Here is a 21,977-nt window from a genome sequence, read left to right as displayed (position 1 = left end):
CAATAATTCAAGAACAGTTTTAATCGCATGTATTATTATTGTACCGCCAACCGGTTTCAACCCGACGTAGGGGTCATCTTCTGGGCGTTTACTCCATTGGTCGACTGCTGGTGGTGTCACTCCTGTCTACATAACATTTAGTTTCCTGGCGTTATGTAAGCACGAGTGACACCACCAGCAGTCGACCAATCGAGTAAACGCCCAGAAGGTGACCCCTACGTCGGGTTGAAACCGGTTGGCGGTACAACAATAATAATACATGCGATTAAAACTGTTCTTGAATTATTGAACATCAGATGTTGGCTGACCACCATGAAGGACACGGAGATGCCTCATACTCGTGTGACACAGTGTTATTAGCACTCAACAGATTTTGAAACGAGCCCCATCGTGGGTCTCCGTTCGACCAGTTGACCTACATGGAAACTTGAGGGCAGGAGTACTCGTCGTCACGATTCCGGTCGACGACGTGTGATGTACATTAGGAGGGAACAAGCAACTGACTCCCAGCAACATTCTGTGTCGTCCCTCACCATTGGGAGGAGGCTAGCAGCAGTCGCACTAAGGACGTAGCGTCCATGCGTAGGATCTACATCCACATCTACATCCATACACTGCAAGCCAACTGACGGTGTGTGGTGGAAGGTCTCTTGAGTACCTCCATCGGTTCTCCCTTCTACTCCAGTCTCGTATTGTTCATGGAAAGAAGGATTGTCGGTATGCCTCTCTGAGGGCTCTAATCTCTCTGATTTTATCCTTATGGTCACTTCGCGAGATATACGTAGGAGGGAGGAATATACTGCTTGACTCCTCGGTGAAGGTATGTTCTTGAAACTTCAACAAAAGCCCGTTCCGAGCTATTCTTGCAGAGTCTTCCACTGGAGTTCATCTATCATCTCCGTAACGCTTTCGCGATTACTAAATGCTCCTGTAACGAAGCGCGCGGCTCTTCGTTGCATCTTCTCTACCTCTTCTATCAGTCCTATCTGGTACAGACATCGGTGAGCAGTATTCAAGCAGTGGGGGAACAAGTGTACTGTAACCTACTTCCTCTGTTTTCGGACTGCATTTCCTTAGGATTCTTTCAATGAATCTCAGTCTGGCATCTGCTTTACCGACGATTAATTTTATATGATCATTCCATTTTAAATCACTCCTAATGCCTACTCCAAGATAATTTATGGAATTAACTGCTTCCAGTTGCTGACCTGCTATATTGTAGCTAAATGACAAAGGATCTCCCTTTTTATGTATTCGCAGCACATTACACTTTTCTACATTGAGATTCAATTGCCATTCCCTGCACCATGCGTCAATTCGTTGCAGATCCTCCTGCATTTCAGTACAATTTTCCATTGTTACAACCTCTCGATATACCACAGCATCAGCCGCAAAAAGCCTAAGTGAACTTCCGATGCCATCCACAAGGTCATTTATGTATATTGTGAACAGCAACGGTCCCACGACACTCCCCTGCGGCACACCTGAAATCACTCTTACTTCGGAAGACTTCTCTCCACTGAGAATGACATGCTGCGTTCTGTTATCTTAAACCCTTTGGGATATTGTGTTTTCCGCTGATTTGCCACAGTAAATGCCGGAGTATGTTCATTTCTTCTTACATTCCACTCAGTATTTGCAACAAAATACATTGAAGCGCCAAGGAACCTAGTTTTGGAAAGCATACTCAAATACACATATACACTCCTGGAAATTGAAATAAGAACACCGTGAATTCATTGTCCCAGGAAGGGGAAACTTTATTGACACATTCCTGGGGTCAGATACATCACATGATCACACTGACAGAACCACAGGCACATAGACACAGGCAACAGAGCATGCACAATGTCGGCACCAGTACAGTGTATATCCACCTTTCGCAGCAATGCAGGCTGCTATTCTCCCATGGAGACGATCGTAGAGATGCTGGATGTAGTCCTGTGGAACGGCTTGCCACGCCATTTCCACCTGGCGCCTCAGTTGGACCAGCGTTCGTGCTGGACGTGCAGACCGCGTGAGACGACGCTTCATCCAGTCCCAAACATGCTCAATGAAGGACAGATCCGGAGATCTTGCTGGCCAGGGTAGTTGACTTACACCTTCCAGAGCACGTTGGGTGGCACGGGATACATGCGGACGTGCATTGTCCTATTGGAACAGCAAGTTCCCTTGCCGGTCTAGGAATGGTAGAACGATGGGTTCGATGACGGTTTGGATGTACCGTGCACTATTCAGTGTCCCCTCGACGATCACCAGAGGTGTACGGCCAGTGTAGGAGATCGCTCCCCACACCATGATGCCGGGTGTTGGCCCTGTGTGCCTCGGTCGTATGCAGTCCTGATTGTGGCGCTCACCTGCACGGCGCCAAACACGCATACGACCATCATTGGCACCAAGGCAGAAGCGACTCTCATCGCTGAAGACGACACGTCTCCATTCGTCCCTCCATTCACGCCTGTCGCGACACCAATGGAGGCAGGCTGCACGATGTTAGGGCGTGAGTGGAAGACGGCCTAACGGTGTGCGGGACCGTAGCCCAGCTTCATGGAGACGGTTGCGAATGGTCCTCGCCGATACCCCAGGAGCAAGAGTGTCCCTAATTTGCTGGGAAGTGGCGGTGCGGTCCCCTACGGCACTGCGTAGGATCCTACGGTCTTGGCGTGCATCCGTGCGTCGCTGCGGTCCGGTCCCAGGTCGACGGGCACGTGCACCTTCCGCCGACCACTGGCGACAACATCGATGTACTGTGGAGACCTCACGCCCCACGTGTTGAGCAATTCGGCGGTACGTCCAGCCGGCCTCCCGCATGCCCACTATACGCCCTCGCTCAAAGTCCGTCAACTGCACATACGGTTCACGTCCACGCTGTCGCGGCATGCTACCAGTGTTAAAGACTGCGATGGAGCTCCGTATGCCAGGGCAAACTGGCTGACACTGACGGCGGCGGTGCACAAATGCTGCGCAGCTAGCGCCATTCGACGGCCAACACCGCGGTTCCTGGTGTGTCCGCTGCGCCGTGCGTGTGATCATTGCTTGTACAGCCCTCTCGCAGTGTCCGGAGCAAGTATGGTGGGTCTGACACACCGGTGTCAATGTGTTCTTTTTTCCATTTCCAGGAGTGTATATAAACAGGCAGAATAACACGCTGCTGTCGGCAATACCTACATAAGACAATCAGTGTATGACGCAGTTGTTACGTCGGTTACTGCTGCTACAACATCAGGTTATCGAGATTTAAGTGAGCGTGAACTGGTGTTAATAGTCGGCGCACGAGTGATGGGTCACAGCTTCTCCGAGATGGGGATGAAGTGGGAATTTTCCCGTACGACCATTCCACGAGTGTACCGTGAATATCAGGAATACGGTAAAACATCACATTTCCGACATCTCTGCCACCAGCCTTCAAGAACGGGACCAACGACGACGGAAGAGAATCTTTCAACGTGAGATAATTGGAACCCTTCCGCAATTTCCTGCAGATATCAATGCTGGGCCATTAACAAGTGTCAGCGTGCGAACCGTTCAACGAAACATCATCGATTTGGGCTTTCAGAGACGAAGGCCCACACGAACACCCTTGATGACTGCACTACACTAAGCTTTACTCTTAGCCTGGGCTCTTCAACACCGACATTGGTCTGTTGATGATTGGAAACATGTTGTCCGGTCGGACGAGTCTCGTTTCAGTTTGTATCGAGCGGATGGACGTGTACGGATATGGAGACAACCTCATGAATCCGTGAACACTGCATGTCAGCAGGGGACTGTTCACGCTAGTGGAGGCTCTGTAATGGTGTGGGGCGTGTGCACTTGGAGTAACAGTGGACCTCGATACGTCTAGACAGGTGATACGTACGTAACTATCCTGTCTGATCACCCGCATCTGTTCACGTCCATTGTGCATTCCGACGGAGTTGAGCAGTTGCATCAGTAGAGTGTGACACTCCACACTTCCGATGGCCACCAAACTCTCCAGACATGAACATTATTGAGCATATGTGGGATGCCTTGCATCGTGCTGTTAAGAAGAGATACCCACCCCCACATACTCTTACGGATATATGGACGGCCTACATTATTCATGCCGTCGATTCCCTCCAGCACTACTTCAGACATTAGTTGAGTTGCGGCACTTCTGCGAGCTCACGGGTGCCTTACTTGATATTAGGCAGGTGTACCAGTTTCTTTGGTTCTTCAGTGTAGTATAAAATAGAATATATATCATAATAAACTAATTAAATAACCAATAAAGGTCGGGTAGTAGTTATGAGTGCCATATTCGTCTAAATAAAGAAATGAACAAAAAGTCTAACACGTCTGGGCAGTATTCAAATTCTTTTGTATGCCACATAATCGTAATATATTTGTACCATCTTTCGATTTCACATAAACGACTAGTGTGATTGATTGTTTTCATTCGTACGGATTTATGCAGAATTAAAGCACGCATAGTATCTGTAAGTAGAAAGAGAGAAAAATACAATTTTTTTTAACATAATCGTATAAAAATCTCAATATTTATTTTGTCCTGTTCTTCGATTTCACAAAACAACGGGAAGACCACTTCAGTGAAAGTCAGGTAGAATAAAACATACGAAAGCAGAGAAAAGTACGTCTGTAAATGTCGGCCTGGATGGCCCAGTGGTTCTAGGCGCTACAGTCTGAAACTGCGCGACCGCTAAGGTCGCAGGTTCGAATCCTGCCTCGGGCATGGATGTGTGTGATGTCATTAGGTTACTTAGGTTTAAGTAGTTCTAAGTTCTAGGGGACATGACATCAGACGTTAAGTCCCATAGTGGTCAGAGCCATTTGAACCTACGTAAATATGTGCGCTTGATAACGAGAAGAAATTTTCGAATCGCGTCGTGTTATTCGTGAGAAAACTATAACTGTTTCAGTGTTCTATTGTTTCTATCACGAACGACACAGCGGTATATATATATATATATATATATATATATATATATATATATATATATATATATATATATAAGTGACACCTTCGTCTAATATAATATATATACAAGCTTACTATTAATGGTTTTTTCGCAGAGTTCAGCTCCACGCCATGCCCCTCACCGGTTCTTACCTGGCCGACGCCGTAGCTGCAGTGATATTCGTGGCAGCCATGCTGGTTCTCATGTGCAGATGGATCTACGGATACTGGAAGCGCCGCGGCGTCCCGTTTCTAGAACCGGATTCTGTGTTCGGTAATTTTAAGGAGATCCTTTTGAGCCGGAAATTCTTCGGTGAAGGCTTGCAAGAGCTTTACTGGCGCCTGCAACCTCACCCTTACGGCGGGATCTTCATATCTCTGAGACCAGCGCTTCTCATCAGAGACCCGGAACTCATCAAGAGCTGTCTCGTCAAAGACTTCAACCACTTTCAACACAGGGGATTCAAGGTAAGCAGCGAATAATGTATGCATACGGCAATTGATTTTCCAATTCCACTAGCTGACAAAACCGGACATTGTGCAGTTACTCCCTTTTAACAATTTTGTATTAGAAACGAAAACAAAAAATGCACGGTATTTGTTTGTGAAGTATCGAAAAAATTGCATTTCCGTTAATTCGTTAAGACACCTTCGAAATAATGAAACTGTCGCGAAAAGAAATGTGCATAAGTACCGTACCCGAATTTAGCAATGTGACCCCGAACAGTTTCTGTACGTCAGCCGCAGCTGTTTAGCGTTGTCTACCTCGCTCTTTTATAAGCTTCTCTACGGCAATGCCTCTTCATAGTTTTATAGATGACTATCTTTTTCGGCCACGGCCGTTTCCGCATCGCAGTTTAAGGCTGTCAAAAGCGCTACCAGGAGACATGGATTTCGTTATATTGTCTCGACTGTAGGAGTGTCTTAGTAGTACAGAGTAAATGTAAAAAATCTCAATGCATGATGCGGCATGTATCGTCCAACGATACACCCCATTTATGAAGGTACATTCGGCGGCAGCGAAACATTTTGCGAATAGAGTCAGTAGCAAAGAACTAATAAATTTAAACCATATGCATGATGTGGCAGCTATTCACGCATCTCAGTACATATGACGTCCTAGCTACTAAACTATGTGTGGTACCATCATATACACTACTGGCCATTAAAATTGCCACTCCACGAAGATGACGTGCTGCAGACGCGAAATCTAACCGACAGGAAGAAGATGATGTGATATGCAAATGAGTAGCTTTTCAGAGCATTCACACAAGGTTGGCGCCGGTGGTGACACCTACAACGTGTTGACATGAGGAAAGTTTCCAACCGATTTATCATACTCAAACAGCAGTTGACCGGCGTTGCCTGGTGAAACGTCGTTGTGATGCCTCGTGTAAGAAGGAGAAACGTGTACCACCACGTTTCTGATTTTGGTAATGGTCGGATTGTAGCCTATCGCGATTGCGGTTTATCGTATCGCGACATTGCTGCTCGTGTTGGTCGAGATCCAATGACAGTTAGCAGAGTATGGAATCGGTGGGTTCAGGAGGGTAATACGGAACGTCGTGCTGGATCACAACGGCGTTGAATCACTAGCAGTAGAGATGACAGGCATCTTATCCGCATGGCTGTAGCAAATCGTGCAGCCACGTCTCGATCCCTGAGTCAAGAGATGGGGACATTTGCAGGACAACAACCATCTGCACCAACGACGGCGTTTGCAGCAGCAAGAACTATCAGCTCGGAAACCATGGCTGCGGTTACACTTGACGCTGCTTCACAGACAGGAGCTCCTTTGATGGTGTACTCAACGTTGATCCTGGGTACACGAATGGCAAAACGTCATTTTTTGGGATGAATCCAGGTTCTGTTCACAGCATCATGACGATCGCATCCGTGTTTGGCGACATCGTGGTGAACGCACATTGGAAACCTGTATTCGTCATCACCATACAGGCGTATCACCGGCGTGATGGTGTGAGATGTCATTCGTTACACGTCTCGGTCACCTCTTGTTCGCATTGACGGCACTTTGGACATTGCACGTTGCATTTCAGTTGTGTTACGACCCGTGGCTCTACCCTTCATTCGATCCCAGCGAATGCCTACATTTCAGCAGGATAATGTACTACAGCATGTTGCAGTTCCTGTACGGGCCTTTCTGGATACAGAAAATGTTCGACTGATGACCTGGTCAGCACATTCTCCAGATCTCTCACCAATTGAAAACATCTGGTCGATGGTGGCCGTGCAACTGGCTCGTCACAATATGCCAGTCACTACTCTTGATGAACTGTGGTATCGTGTTGAAGCAGCATGGGGAGCTGTACCTATAAACGCCATCCAAGCTCTGTTTTACTCAATGCCCAGGCGTATCATGGCCGTTACTACTGCCAGAGGTGGTTGTTCTGGGTACTGATTTCTTAGGATCTATACACCCAAACTGCGTGAAAATGTAATCACGTGTCAGTTCTAGTATAATATATTTGCCCAATGAATACCCGTTTATTATCTCTCTGATTCTGCTCAAAACCTCCTCATTCCTTACCTTATCAGACCACCTATTTTTCAAAATTCTGCTGTAGCACCACATTGTCTTCTGTTCCGGTTTTCCTACAATCCATATTTCTTTGCTATACAATGCTGTGCTGCAGACGTACATTTTCAGAAATTTGTTCCTCAAATTAATGCCTTTGTTTGACTAGTAGACTCCTTTCCCCCAGAAATCCTCTTTTCGCCACTGCTAGTCTGTTTTTGATGCCCTCGTTGCTCCGTCCGTCATTGGTTCTTTTGCTACCTAGATAACAGAATTGCTTAACTTCACCTACTTCGTTAACATCAATCTTGATGTTAAGTTTCTCGCTGTTATCATTTCTTCTACTTCTCACTTCTTTTGTCTTTCTTCGATTTACTCTCAATCCATATTCTGTACTCATTAGATTGTTCCTTCCAGGCAGCTCCTCATGTAATTCTTCTTCACTTTCACGCAGGATAGCAGTGTCATTAGCGAATCGTATCACTGATATCTTTTCACCTTGAATTTTGATTCCACTAATGAAGCTTTCTTTTATTTCCGACATTACTTCTTCGATGTACATATTGAACAGTAGTGGGGGAAAACTACATCTGTGTCTTACACCCTTTGCAATCCGAGCTCTTCGTTCCTAGTCGTCGACTTTTATTACTCCCTTTTAGCTCTTGTCCTTATCTATATTACTCGTATTTCCCATAGCTTACCCCTGTTTTTCTCAGAATTTCGAACTTCTTGCACCGTTTTACACTGTGGAACGCTTTTCCAGGTCGACAAATACTGTGAACGTGTCTTGATTTTTATTTAGTCTTGCTTCCATTATCAACCGTAACGTCAGAATTGCCTCTCTGCTGGCTTTACCTTTTTAAAGCGAAACTGATCGTCATCTAACAAATCCTCAGTCATATTTCCATTCTTTCGTATATTATTCTTTTTCAGCGACTTGGATGCATGAGCTGTTAAGCTTACTGTGCGATAATTCTCACACTTGTCAGTTCTTGCAGTCTTCAGAATTGAGTGGATGATTTTTTTCCAAAAGCCAGATAGTATGTTGTCAGACTCATACATTCTACACACCAACGTGAATAGTTCTGTTGCCATTCCGCCAGTTATTTTAGAAAACAGTTTCCTGCGGCCAAAATCTTTGATATCCCCATTTCTTTATTTGTTTTTATTTTCAGCTTGCCTCTTAGTTATTGGCTTAGGGATATTAAATGTCCGTGCACATACTCTTAAACCGTTATCCGCAGTTAGATACTCTGTTACAGCTACACGCAGTTCATCTGTGCTCCACATTTCACAATGACTATATGTTGTAACAGCATGATATAAAAAATTATGCTTTTAATCAATTATGATAACGATCGTAATATATAAATCCGAACATCATTGTGAAACGTTATGTAACACTAATAATGGTGAACGCTTTTTTAAAACAGACTGTCGAATAAGTTTCTTAAATTGAACCGGTAAAACATCGGAAACTTATAGCGGTACATCATAGAAACGTTTCCATTTTGTCTCCGCCAATTTCCTACAAATGAACAAAAATTAATAAATATGTATAGCTGTCTGACAGCTGAGGTTCTTTCATGCAACTGACATATAAATAAAAACGTTACGTTCCCACTTAGCTTGTAACACCAAATCTCTTCGTCACGTACACAAAATGTTAGATGAAATCTACAACAAAATTTATCACAAAGGGATCTTGAGGATAAGAGAAGGGAGAAAGCAGCACATACAGAGCACACATACAACCATTATCTTATCACGCAGTACTTGAATGGTACTGGAACGGAAATCGATAAGACTGGTAGCATGTACCCTCCTCCATGCACTATGCATTAGCTTGCGGAATACATACAGAGGTTTTACAAAAATTTGTAACTAACGTAGAAATGCATGCAGCAATATGAATCTAGATCTACATAGCTACTCTGCAAATCACCTTAGCAATTCTCTATTATTCCAGTCACGTACAGCGCGCGGAAAGAACAAACACCGATGTCTTTCCGTACGAGCTCTGATTTTCCTTATCATGGTGAGCGTTTCTCCCTATGTAGGTCGGCGTGAACATAATATTTTCGCGTTCGGAGGAGAAAGTTCGTGATTGGAATTTCCTGAGAAGATTCCTCAGCAATGAAAAACGCCTTTGTCCATCCGAATCCTGTATCATTTCAGTGATACGCTCTCCCCTATTTCGCGATAATACAAAATGTGATGCACTCCTTTGAACTTGTTCGATGTACTCTGTCAATAAAAGAGGACGGACAACCGCACTGCAGGCATCTACTTAACAGATCTGTTACATTTTCTAAGCGTCCTGCCAATAAAACGCAGTCTTCGGTTAGCATTCCCCACAACATTTTCTATGTGTTACTTCCAATTTAATTTGTAATTCCTAGGTATTTAGTTGAATTTACGACCTTTAGATTTGACTGACCTATCGTGTAACTGATGTTTAACGAATGCGTTTTAGCACTCATGGGGATGATCTCACCCTTTTAGTTATTTAGGATCAATTGCCAATTTTGGCACCATATAAACATGTTTTTTAAATATTTTTGCAATTTGTTTTGATATTATGATGACTTTGTCAGTAGATAAACGGTAGCGTCATCTGAAAACAATCGAAGACGGCAGCTCAGGTTGTCTCCCAAATCGTTTATATGGATAAGGAATAGCAAAGATTCTATACCTTGGGGAACGTCGGAAATCACTTCTGTTTTACTCGATGACTTCCCATCAGTTATTAAGAGCTGTGACTTCCCTGATACGAAATCACGGATCCAGTCACGTAACTGAGACGGTATTCCATAAGCACGCAATTTCGCTAGAAGCAGCTTGTGTGGTAAAGTGTCAAAAGCCTTCCGGAAATGAAGAGATACGGAATCAATTTGAAATCCCTTGTCAACAACACTCAGCTCCCCATGCGTTTAAAGAGCTAGTTGTGTTTCAGAAGAACGATGTTTTCTAATTCCGTGTTGACATGTGTAAATAGACCATTCACTACCAAGTAATTTGTAATGTTAGAAGACAATACATGTTCCAAAATCCTGCAGCATATCGACGTTAATGATATGGGTCTGTAATTTAGTGGATTACTGCTACTACCTGTCTTGGATACTGGTATGACCTGTCTTTGGGTACGGATCTTTCTTCGAGCGAACGGTGGCATATGATTGTTCAGTAAGGAGCTATTATATCGGCGGACTATGAAAGGAACTTAATTGGTGTACAATCTGGACCAGAAGACTTGCTTTTATTTAGTGATTTCAGTTGCTTCACTACTTCGACGATTTTTACTTCTAAGTTCTAATGTTGGGAGTTGTTCTTGATTGCAGTTCTGGAATATTTACTTCGTCTTCTTTGGTGAAGGAATTTTGGCAAGGCTGTTTATAGCAACGCTGCTTCGGCAGCACTGTCTTCGATAGTATCTCCATTTCCATCGTGCAGAGAATGGTTCAAATGGCTCTGAGCACTATGGGACTCAACATCTGAGATCATCAGTCCCCTAGAACTTAGAACTACTTAAACCTAACTAACCTAAGGACATCACCTACATCCATGCCCGAGGCAGGATTCGAACCTGCGACCGTAGCGGTCGCGTAGTTCCAGACTGTAGCGCCTAGAACCGTTCGGCCATCCCGTCCGGCTCGTGCAGAGAAGGCATTGACTGTGCCTTGCTAATATACTCCTAGTACGACAGAATCTGTTTGGATTCTCTGTCAGGTTTCGAGACAAAGTTTCGTTGTGGAAACTATTATAAGCACGTTGCGTTAAAGTCCGCTCTAAATTTCGAGCATCTGTAAAAGGTCACCGGCTGGGGTGGCTGAGCGGTTCTAGGCGCTACAATCTGGACTGCTACGGTCGCAGGTTCGAATCTTGCCTCGGGCATAGATGTGTTTGATGTCCTTGGGTTGGTTATGTTTAAGTAGTTCTAAGTTTTAAGGGACTGAGGCCTTAGTCCCACAGTGCTCAGAGCCATTTAAACCATTTGTAAAAGGTCGAAAATCTCGGAAATTTGGCGTCTGTTTAAATTTGGTATGTTTGTTTCGTTGTTTCTGCAACAGTTTTCTGACTCGATTTGTGTACCAAGGAAGTACAACTCCGTCTTTTGTTAATTTATTTCGTATAAATTTCTCAATTGCTGCCGATACTTCTTGTTTGAATTCAAGCCACATCAGATGTTAGTCAAGTTTGCAAGTTGGTATATTGTATATGACCATGAACGATACTATTGCAGTGTCCTCAGCCAGTGGAAATTGTCACTTGTGGTCAGAACAATGATCTGTGTAGTTGTGACTACATTATGCCGGAGCTCTGTGCATTTGGACTTGGGTAAATTGTTGGTGCCCGTTTGTTGGGTACCTGGAGCCGAAATTTTAGGTATTTTCAGAGGCAACGTATCGAAGATTTGTGCCGCATACAGTAAAATCGGAAAAATATCGTCCGCTAAGTCTCAGCTGTGGAGCAGTGAAAGAATGTTACTTCATCCGATAAATCTTCTTTCACACTGTTATCCGATTTAAATATTACCTAATGCATTTTTAATAGGTCTAAGTAATTAACGGATTTTGGTCGGGAGCGTGAAGAACGATCTGATCTTGTGTTACGCAGCAGGTGGTTTGTCTTTTTCCGACAGAGAGTGAGGGAAAGGAAAGAAATCTGAAAAGACGCAACATGAGCCTGGGTGGCCGAGCGGTTCTAGGCGCTACAGTCTGGAACCGAGCGTCTCGGGCATTGATGTGTGTGTTGTCCTTAGGTTAGTTAGGTTTAAGTAGTTCTAAGTTATAGGGGACTGATAACCTTAGAAGTTAAGTCCCATAGTGTTCAGATCCAGGTGAACCATTTGAATACAAGAAGAAATCAGTCTTCAGGCCTCTGACAAAAACCCATTTTTAGTGACAAAGGGTTTCCTAAGCCGTACTATATATCCCTATATGTTATGTGTTTGTTGTTTCCATCCTTTACTCCGCCCCTTGTATGTAGAAGTAGATACACAGACCGAATAGCTGGAGGACATGGTACAGCTGTGTATGTTTCTACTTCCATTTGTAACGTTCCGCTTAAAATGGTGAAATAGATAAATGAATGCCTCAACCGGGAATGCATAGAAAACTGGAGTTAACGTGCAGCATGTTGTAGCTGCAAGTGATGTCCTTACTCTGTGTTATTGTCAGCAAAACTTTATACGAAGTGTTTGCGCAACGAAAGTCCTAATACCAATAAACAAAAACACAGTCATTGCAAAATTCATTCAGTCTGTTAGGTGCTGAATCCTCTGGCCACGTTCAAAACTACTAACTTTGGTCCCTGTACACATAACAAATAAATAAAATTGTCTTTCCTCTAAAGCTGCAACAGTAGATAGCGTTATATTCTGCTCTTTCATGAAGAAGAATAAAATTACTAGCTACAGCCTCAGCAGTGTGCAGTGCTGGCAGTAATATGAGACCTTAATTTTTCCCGACGAATTGAATGTTCAAATAATTTAGGCGTTTGCTGCTGGGTGGCGTCGTCTACCACCGCCGATATTTCGACACGAGCACACAATGCGATTCTCAAGGTGCAACTGGAAGGAAGAAGCAATGTGCAAGGGAATTTAATACCTTGGTTGACAGAGAAGAAACAAGGAAGATAACACACACAGAACAAGTAACTGCAAAGTCAACACACGACCAAAGATAAACAAAGTCAGAAATATCGTTAGTGACTATTAATCAACAGGTGAGGTAACCCTATTTCTGCCCCTCTGTTTTTTGATGAGAGACAGAGCCGGATTCCAAGTAGCATTCAGTCAAATTCCATCTTTGTTTATAAGTTTGCTTGATAGTTTGATTTCAACAGCTTCCTAAATGACCCTATCCCAATAGTTGGACGTGCAAGCCAGAATCACCGTGTTGTTGTATTCCATATGATGACGGCTGTCGAGGCAGTGTTCTGCAATATCGGATTTACTCGGCTGTTGTCAGCGTGTATGACGCTTATGATCAGTACACCGGTCTTCCACAGTCCTGATTCTCTGACCAATGTATGACATGCGACAACTGCAATAATACGATAGACACTAGGCGACACAGCAAGATGGCGTAATTTTCTTGATCATAAACCAAGTGCAAAAGTTTTTTTCTGTGTACAAAATCAGCTATATGCCGACCAACGAAAGAGAGTAAAGTAATAAGTAATAAACAGCCCAGTACACACCAAAACAGGAGTCAACTACACTACCGGAACCCCAAGTGTATATTGCTGAAATAGAAGTTCACCTTTTAGTATTTCTTTCCTAACAGCCACGCATACAGTAGTAGATGATATGATGTACGCTCAGAATAACCGGCAACAGAAAAAAGCATAGAACATGTGCTGCAAACAGCGAGAATAATTCTTAAAAACCTGCCATAACATACTAAAAATAACGTAGTATGAAAATATCCATAGAAAAACTATATGTCAAAAAAGGAACAGCAAAAATGTAATAATTTGTTACTGTGTTTGTATAACTGTGCTATTTTCAGCATGTTTTAGATTTTAAAAAACCCATTGATGATACTGATATTTGTCGCCGACACTAGTTTATGAAAATAAATAAGTAAACAGATAAGAATGTGTTTTGCACCAAGGTGCAGTGATAGGCTTTATAATGCGAATCGCTGACTGTGCAAAACCGCAGAGCCAAAGGCAATGCTTCTGGTCTGATAGAGTAGTGTTGGAGTAAGAAAGCACTTGGCACATAGTGGTAGGTTGCTGTATGTGTGTATGTGAGCGAAACAGGATGGAGTAGGCAGATTTTCTGGTGTGGACTGTGAAGCGACCAAGTGTTAGATTAACGTAGTTATGTCAAAATTGCCGGCCCGAGTGGCCGAGCGGTTCTAGGCGCTACAGTCTGGAACCACTCGACCGCTACGGTCGCTGGTTCGAATCCTGCCTCGGGCATGGATGTGTGTGATGTTCTTAGTTTAGTTAGGTTTAAGTAGTTTTAAGTTCTAGGGGACTGATGACCACAGCAGTTAAGTCCCATAGTGCTCAGAGCCATTTGAACCATATGCCAAAATTGTTGAATATTTATGCAGATATCTTCCTGCAAGCAAGGTAAATATATTAAATAATTATGAATTTCGTTTTGCTACCGCGTTAGTATATATGAGGTGGCTGATAATTAATTGCCAACTGTTGTGTAGCCCCAGAATGTCCGCAAGCTGATTTGATGAAATGGCGAATTAGATATTTCACTTTTGTCATGTTTCTAATATTTGTTAACAGAGAGCTATGTGTAATTTGGTGATCTGCCTTTATGCTAGTTTAGTGAAGTTACATAATATTTGCTGTATAAATCTCATTGTTCGCGAATCAGTTAGTAAATATGATGTATTTTTCTGCAATGTAACTTTAATTGTCAATTGTTTTTGAGAAGACAAACTTAAATTGCAACATAATTTCGTTAAAAAAGTCACCACATTGAGTACTGCCTTCCTGACTGGGTCATATGTTTTTCAAAGACCTTGGATTTTTCATAACAAAACATTTATGAAAAATCCGTTTCACCAACCAAAAAAATTTCACGTACATTCCAAAGTATCACGGTCGCGCAGTTGAGCCTGTAGCAAGCATATTTATATTTTTTTCATGGGAGACCGACATATACCGCATTCCACCGTTGCTGCTTTAGAGGCAAAATCATTAATTTATTTATGTACACAGGGACCAAAGTTATCATTTTTAACAAGGCCAGAGGATTTAGTGTCTAAGTGGCAGAATGTACCGGGTGATCAAAAAGTCAGTATAAATTCGAAAACTTAATAAACTACGGAATAATGTAGATAGAGAGGTAAAAATTGACACCCATGCTTGGAATGAGGTGGGGTTTTATTAGAACAAAAAAAAGTATTACTAGACGCGAGAAGATATCTTGCGCGCGTCGTTTGGTGATGATCGTGTGCTCAGCTGCCACTTTCATCATGCTTGGCCTCCCAGGTCCGCAGACCTCAGTCTGTGGGATTATCGGCTTTGGGGTTACCTGAAGTCGCAAGTGTATCGTGGTCGACCGACATCTCTAGGGATGGTGAAAGACAACATCCGACGCCAATACCTCACCATAACTCCGGACATGCTTTACAGTGCTGTTCACAACATTATTCCTCGACTACAGCTATTGTTGAGCAATGATGGTGGACATATCGAGCATTTCCTGTAAAGAACATCATCTTTGCTTTGTCTTACATTGTTACGCCAATTATTGCTATTCTGATCAGATGAAGCGCCATCTGTAGGACATTTTTTGAACTTTTGTATTTTTTGGTTATAATAATTCCCCATGTCATTCCAAGCATGTGTGTTAATTTGTACCGCTCTATCTACATTATTCCGTAATATATTCAGTTTTTAAATTTATAGTGGGTTTTTGATCACCCGATATTTTTCATTGGCGGTTTTTCTTTATTGGTATTCGTATTAAGGTTTGCTAACAATAACACAGAGTAAGTACAGTACTTGCACTTGCAACACGTTACCCGATAATTCAAGCTATGTATCCATTCGACCGTTCAGACATTCATTCAACGTAATAGTAAAATTTTATTTTTTCAACGACGTTACCATTTATTCAATCATACATTGTTACCGTACCACCCTCTTGCAGGAAACCATGCGTACTACAACCGTGGCTGCATGATACAGCGGGTGTTGGACTGCAGTTTCTATAACAGTGTTTGAGTGAATAAATGGTCTCTAGCTTGGAAACCATACATTTCTAGACATTCATTTGTACCGTATTCTCTCATCTGACAATCCCTAGAGTTTATACACGGTGGAAAAAATCACCCTATACGTATTATACAAGCCGGCCAGAGTGGCCGTGCTGTTCTAGGCACTACAGTCTGGAACCGAGCGACCGCTACGGTTGCAGGTTCGAATCCTACCTCTGGCATGGATGTGTGTGATGTCCTTAGATTAGTTAGGTTTAATTAGTTCAAAGTTCTAGGCGACTGATGAGCTCAGAAGTTAAGTCGCATAGTGCCCAGAGCCATTTGAACCAAATGATACAAATGCTGCAAGCAGTGTTTAATGGCCGGACGGAGTGGCCGAGCGCTTCTACGCGCTTCAGTCTGCAACCGCGCGACCGCTACGGTCACAGGTTCGAATCCTGCCTCGGGCATGGATGTGCGTGATGTCCTTAGATTAGTTAGGTTTAAGTAGTTCTAAGTTCTAGGGGACTGATGACCTGAAATGTTGAGTCCCATAGTGCTCAAAGCCATTTGAACCATTTGAAGCGTTTAATGAAAATGAGAAAATATTTTCTTGGCACTGACCTACACGATCAACGCGATAAAGTAAGGGAAATCAGAACTGTTACGGAAAGATTTGGTTCATTCTTTCCGCGCGCTATACGAGATTAAAACAATAGTGAGTTTTGAAGGTGGTTCGATGAACCCTCTGCCAGGCACTTAAATGTGATTTGCAGAGTATCCATGTAGATGTCGATGTATGAGGAGTGTGGCTTTAGTTTAGCATTGTTGCCTAGTCTAGCAAGTTGTTGGACTCGTCGGGTAGTGCGGGAGGAACGCGGGCGCTGATTGGTGGGCCGGCTTGCTCGTTGTGAACAGGTGGATGAGAAGCACGACCCCCTGAGCGCCCACCTGTTCAACCTGAGCGGGCCGCGGTGGCGCGCCCTGCGCACCAAACTGACGCCGACGTTCACGTCGGGCAAGATGAGGATCATGTTCCCGCTGATGGAGGCGTGCGCGCGCGAAATGGTCGCCGTGCTGCAGCCGCTCGCCGATGGCCGACAGGAGGTCGAGATCAAGGAGTGGAACGCCAGGTTCACCACTGACGTCATCGGCACCTGCGCCTTCGGCATCCAGTGCAACTCGCTTCGCGACCCCGAGTCCGAGTTCCGAAAGATGGGGCGCAGCATCTTCAACTCGCCCATACGAACGCTCTTCAACTTCATACTGGTGACGTACAGAAGTCCATTATTTGAGAACAACATATTTTTTATGCTCTAAAGTATAAGGGGCATTCAAAAAGAAACTAGCTGGAGTCATAATTACGGAAACTACTACTGGCTGTTGACACACTTGTCCCACTGTGAGACAAAGCGGTGAATGGCTATCTCAGAAAATTCCCGGGTCTGTGATGTTCACCAGTTCCGCACGTACAGCTGCACATCGTTGTCCGATGTGAATCGTTTGCACCTCAGACGCTTTTTAAGGGGACCAAAAATGGCGTAATCACAGGTTGTGAGGTCCGGACTGTATGGAGGATGGCCGAGAACCTCTCATTTGAATTTCTCCAGGTGTGCCGCGACTGTGTTGGCCGTATGGGGCTTTGTACTGTCGTGGAGCTGAATGTTCCCACAGGTGAGACTGCTGGTCGTTTTGATTTGATCGCTTGGCGAAGGATGGACAAGGTATGCCACTGACGCTGGTCATTCACTGTTGTCCCGTGCTGCAGGAAGTGAATCAGAAGGGGGCCATTTTTGGTTCCCTCGGAAAGGCTCTGAGGGGCAAACGATTCACCTCTGGACGACGACGTCCAGCTGTATGTTCTGAACTGGTTAAGAATGCAGTCATTCACCGCCTTGTGTCAGAGTGGGACCCAGGGTCAATACTTCTAACATAAAGGTACTGATTTCTGTGATTATGCCTCTGGCTCGTTTCTTTTTGAATTCCCCTTACTCTTTCTAAGGATTAAAATTGCTGTCACTAGCCCAGTTGTTACATCATTCTGAGGACTAGACCCTCACATTAACGATTACAAGCAGAAGCCGGGCCTGCAAATACCCAAACAAATGACCTGGTCACTTTCACTGAGAGAAGCAACGAAGCATACTCCTATACTATTTTACTGAGAGACGCAACGAAATTTTTGTCCGTACTTCAGATAACGCCTTGACCAAAGATTTAGATATTCTTCTAACTGCACCTAGTTGCACTTCTTGTGATGTTGTAACAGCTGTTCGTTAGATGCTGAATTATATACGCAAACCTTCGGAAATCGCTGCTTATCACCTTTACCTATCAGGCGGATAGTATCAGTCCACTTGCTAACATGCTATCCCTTGACCGGCGAGACCTCTTGACTTGACACGTGTTTCATCGCTTAATGGAATCTTTTAAAGAGAAATGTGCTTAGGGAACGCTACAGGACAATGAGAGCCAGTAAAAGCGATTACATTTGTGTCTGGCATTGCGCGAGAACCAGTACGGTGAAGGTATGCTCCTATCCCCGATAACGCTTTGGCACGTTTCTAGGACATTAGCAGGAGGCGTATCGTTTTTAGCGGAAATATCCGGGACGTCAGTAGTACCTGTTCAGGGAGATCTACAGAAACTCCAACTGAAACCGTACGAAGTACCGGGAGTGTATAGACTGACCAATTTAGATACTGTTGGTCGACGTCCGTATTGCGACTGGCCTTTTTTCCGGATCAAGTACGACTGCTTGCTGTCGTGGGACAATGGATGCTGCTGTTCTGAAAAACCTCATTAACTATATACAGGGAGTTTCAAAAATGACCGGTATATTTGAAACGGCATTAAAAACTAAACGAGCAGCGATAGAAATACACCGTTTGTTGCAATATGCTTGGGACAACAGTACATTTTCAGGGGGGCAAACTTTCGAAATTACACTAGTTACAATTTTCAACAACAGATGGCGCTGCAAGTGATGTGAAAGATATAGAAGACAACGCAGTCTGTGGGTGCGCCATTCTGTACGTCGTCTTTCTGCTGTGAGCGTGTGCTGTTCACAACGTGCAAGTGTGCTGTGGACAACATGGTTTATTCCTTAGAACAGAGGATTTTTCTGGTGTTGGAATTCCACCGCCTAGAACACAGTGTTGTTGCGACAAGACGAAGTTTTCAACGGAGGTTTAATGTAACCAAAGGACCGAAAAGAGATACAATAAAGGATCTGTTTGAAAAATTTCAACGGACTGGGAACGTGACGGATGAACATGCTGGAAAGGTAGGGCGACCGCGTACGGCAACCACAGAGGGCAATGCGCAGCTAGTGCAGCAGGTGATCCAACAGCGGCCTCGGGTTTCCATTCGCCGTGTTGCAGCTGCGGTCCAAATTACGCCAACGTCCACGTATCGTCTCATGCGCCAGAGTTTACACCTCTATCCATACAAAATTCAAACGCGGCAACCCCTCAGCGCCGCTACCATTGCTGCACGAGAGACATTCGCTAACGATATAGTGCACAGGATTGATGACGGCGATATGCATGTGGGCAGCATTTGGTTTACTGACGAAGCTTATTTTTACCTGGACGACTTCGTCAATAAACAGAACTGGCGCATATGGGGAAACGAAAAGCCCCATATTGCAGTCCCATCGTCCCTGCATCCTCAAAAAGTACTGGTCTGGGCCGCCATTTCTTCCAAAGGAACCATTGGCCCATTTTTCAGATCCGAAACGATTACTGCATCACGCTATCTGGACATTCTTCGTGAATTTGTGGCGGCACAAACTGCCTTAGATGACACTGCGAACACCTCGTGGTTTATGCAAGATGGTGCCCGGCCACATCGCACTGCCGACGTCTTTAATTTCCTGAATGAATATTTCGATGATCGTGTGATTGCTTTGGGCTATCCGAAACATACAGGAGGCGGCGTGGATTGGCCTCCCTATTCGCCAGACATGAACCCCTGTAACTTCTTTCTGTGGGGACACTTGAAAGACCAGGTGTACCGCCAGAACCCAGGAACAATTGAACAGCTGAAGCAGTACATCTCATCTGCATGTGAAGCCATTCCGCCAGACAGGTTGTCAAAGGTTTCGGGTATTTTCATTCAGAGACTACGCCATATTAATGCTAAGCATGGTGGATATGTGGAAAATATCGTACTATAGAGGTTCCCAAACTGCAGCGCCATCTGTTGTTGACAATTGTAACTACTATAATTTCGAAAGTTTGTCCGCCTGAAAATGTACTGTTGTCCCAAGCATATTGCAACAAACGGTGTATTTCTATCGCTGCTCGTTTAGTTTGTATTGCCGTCTCAAATATACCGGTCATTTGTGAAACACCTTGTATCTAAAATGTGAAACAGGAATGCTTGATGGTGACATGAGGTGTGCAGTTAGTGTAATACCAGTTACTGGACCGATATCTTTACACCTAACCAAAACTTCTTATATTTGATAACAATACACTGCAGCTACTTTCTGACAGAAAGAGCAATAAACAAGAAGACGTAAGCTTGTAGCATGCACTCCAAAGTACGGGCACACACCATCAGTGCGTCTACGGCAGTAGTATGAGGCATTTCCGTTGAAAGGTAATACCCGCGAAATGTGAATAGAATCATACTTTCGTGTTGTGTCTCCTCGTGCATTGTCCTCCATGAAATAACAGCAGGTCGTTTTGTTGTTTGCTCGTTTTCCAACAAAATGATTGGAGTACATGTTTCACGAACTTATCAGTTATGGTTAGGTATACAACGATCAGTCTACTCTTGCAAGTAGTGTTACAGTCACTGCACACCACTCTTCACCTTGACACATATAGTTTTGTGACATCACGTAGTCGTACCTGGATTAAAATCTCCTCCTTGGACAGTCAGCAACAGGCGGTTGCAGTACCGACGTCGAACAAGAGTGCCTGGATCATGCAGTACCGGTGTTATGTAAGGTTTTGATTGGAGTTTGTGTACACCTCTGTGTGCGTGTGCTATTGATTCAGTCTGCCGTTTCTGCCAAGGCATTATCGCAGATGGCAGCCTACAACCCAGGCATTGGTTCTGACACAACACTGCTCCCAACTCTTCCCGTGCGCGTGAAACATGCTGTTTGTAGCAAGCAAGCACAGAAATGCAATATAGCCTTTAACAGACTTTTATAGAAAGCGTCCACAATTCTGGATAGCTCGGCGAGATGACGCCTTGCTGTACGATAAGGAATCCATCGAACACACTGAATCCTAAACGAGAGTATGTTCAGTCCCTAGAGAGAGCAAGGAATGTTCAGTTCAATCAATTCAAGAAACTGATAGTTGACAGTCATGACTCACGGCAACACCCAATCTCCCAAATGTCGTCAACCATGGGTCCAGCCCTGCATGGTGCTCGGATGGTCTGATGGTGAGGCACCCACTCGTGACAAGCGGGAAATCCGCGTTCGAGTGCCGGCCTGACACAAATATTCATTTCATCATTCCATTACACAGCTGATGGTCCACATGCGACTACGTTTCATGTGTTTCACAACGGCTGTAGACCCCGCAGGGCCTGTTCCTTCAGACATGAATGTAAGTCCGAAAGAACATTGCATCGTAATTCGGAATAACACATGCGCTGAAATATCGCATCGCATACAGTTTCGGGCCTCATCCTAATACGTGAGCATAGAAAATTGAAGTACTAATTTGCAATATTAATTGTACAAGGAGTCCAATGAAGCTCATGTAATTTGAAAGGTAGAGGGTGTTTCAAAAATGACCGGTATATTTGAAACGGCAATACAAACTAAACGAGCAGCGATAGAAATACACCG

The 21,977-nt window shown here is 44.1% G+C and overlaps 1 protein-coding gene across 1 annotated transcript in view; it reads left to right on the top strand.

Annotated features, from left to right (window-relative positions):
• The window catches only part of LOC126281696 (probable cytochrome P450 6a13), a 65,475-nt gene that overhangs the window by 15,768 nt on the left and 27,730 nt on the right, over positions 1-21,977 (top strand). The window contains exons 2-3 of the mRNA XM_049980869.1: positions 5,056-5,407; positions 17,075-17,425. Coding sequence (XP_049836826.1) covers positions 5,072-5,407; positions 17,075-17,425 — 687 coding nt within the window. The 5' untranslated portion in view covers positions 5,056-5,071. The remainder of the gene's footprint in view (positions 1-5,055; positions 5,408-17,074; positions 17,426-21,977) is intronic.

The sequence above is a fragment of the Schistocerca gregaria genome, chromosome 7 (assembly GCF_023897955.1).
Source record: "Schistocerca gregaria isolate iqSchGreg1 chromosome 7, iqSchGreg1.2, whole genome shotgun sequence".
In the NCBI taxonomy this organism is placed as follows: Eukaryota; Metazoa; Arthropoda; class Insecta; order Orthoptera; family Acrididae; genus Schistocerca; species Schistocerca gregaria.
This window is presented reverse-complemented; position numbering and strand designations above follow the sequence as displayed.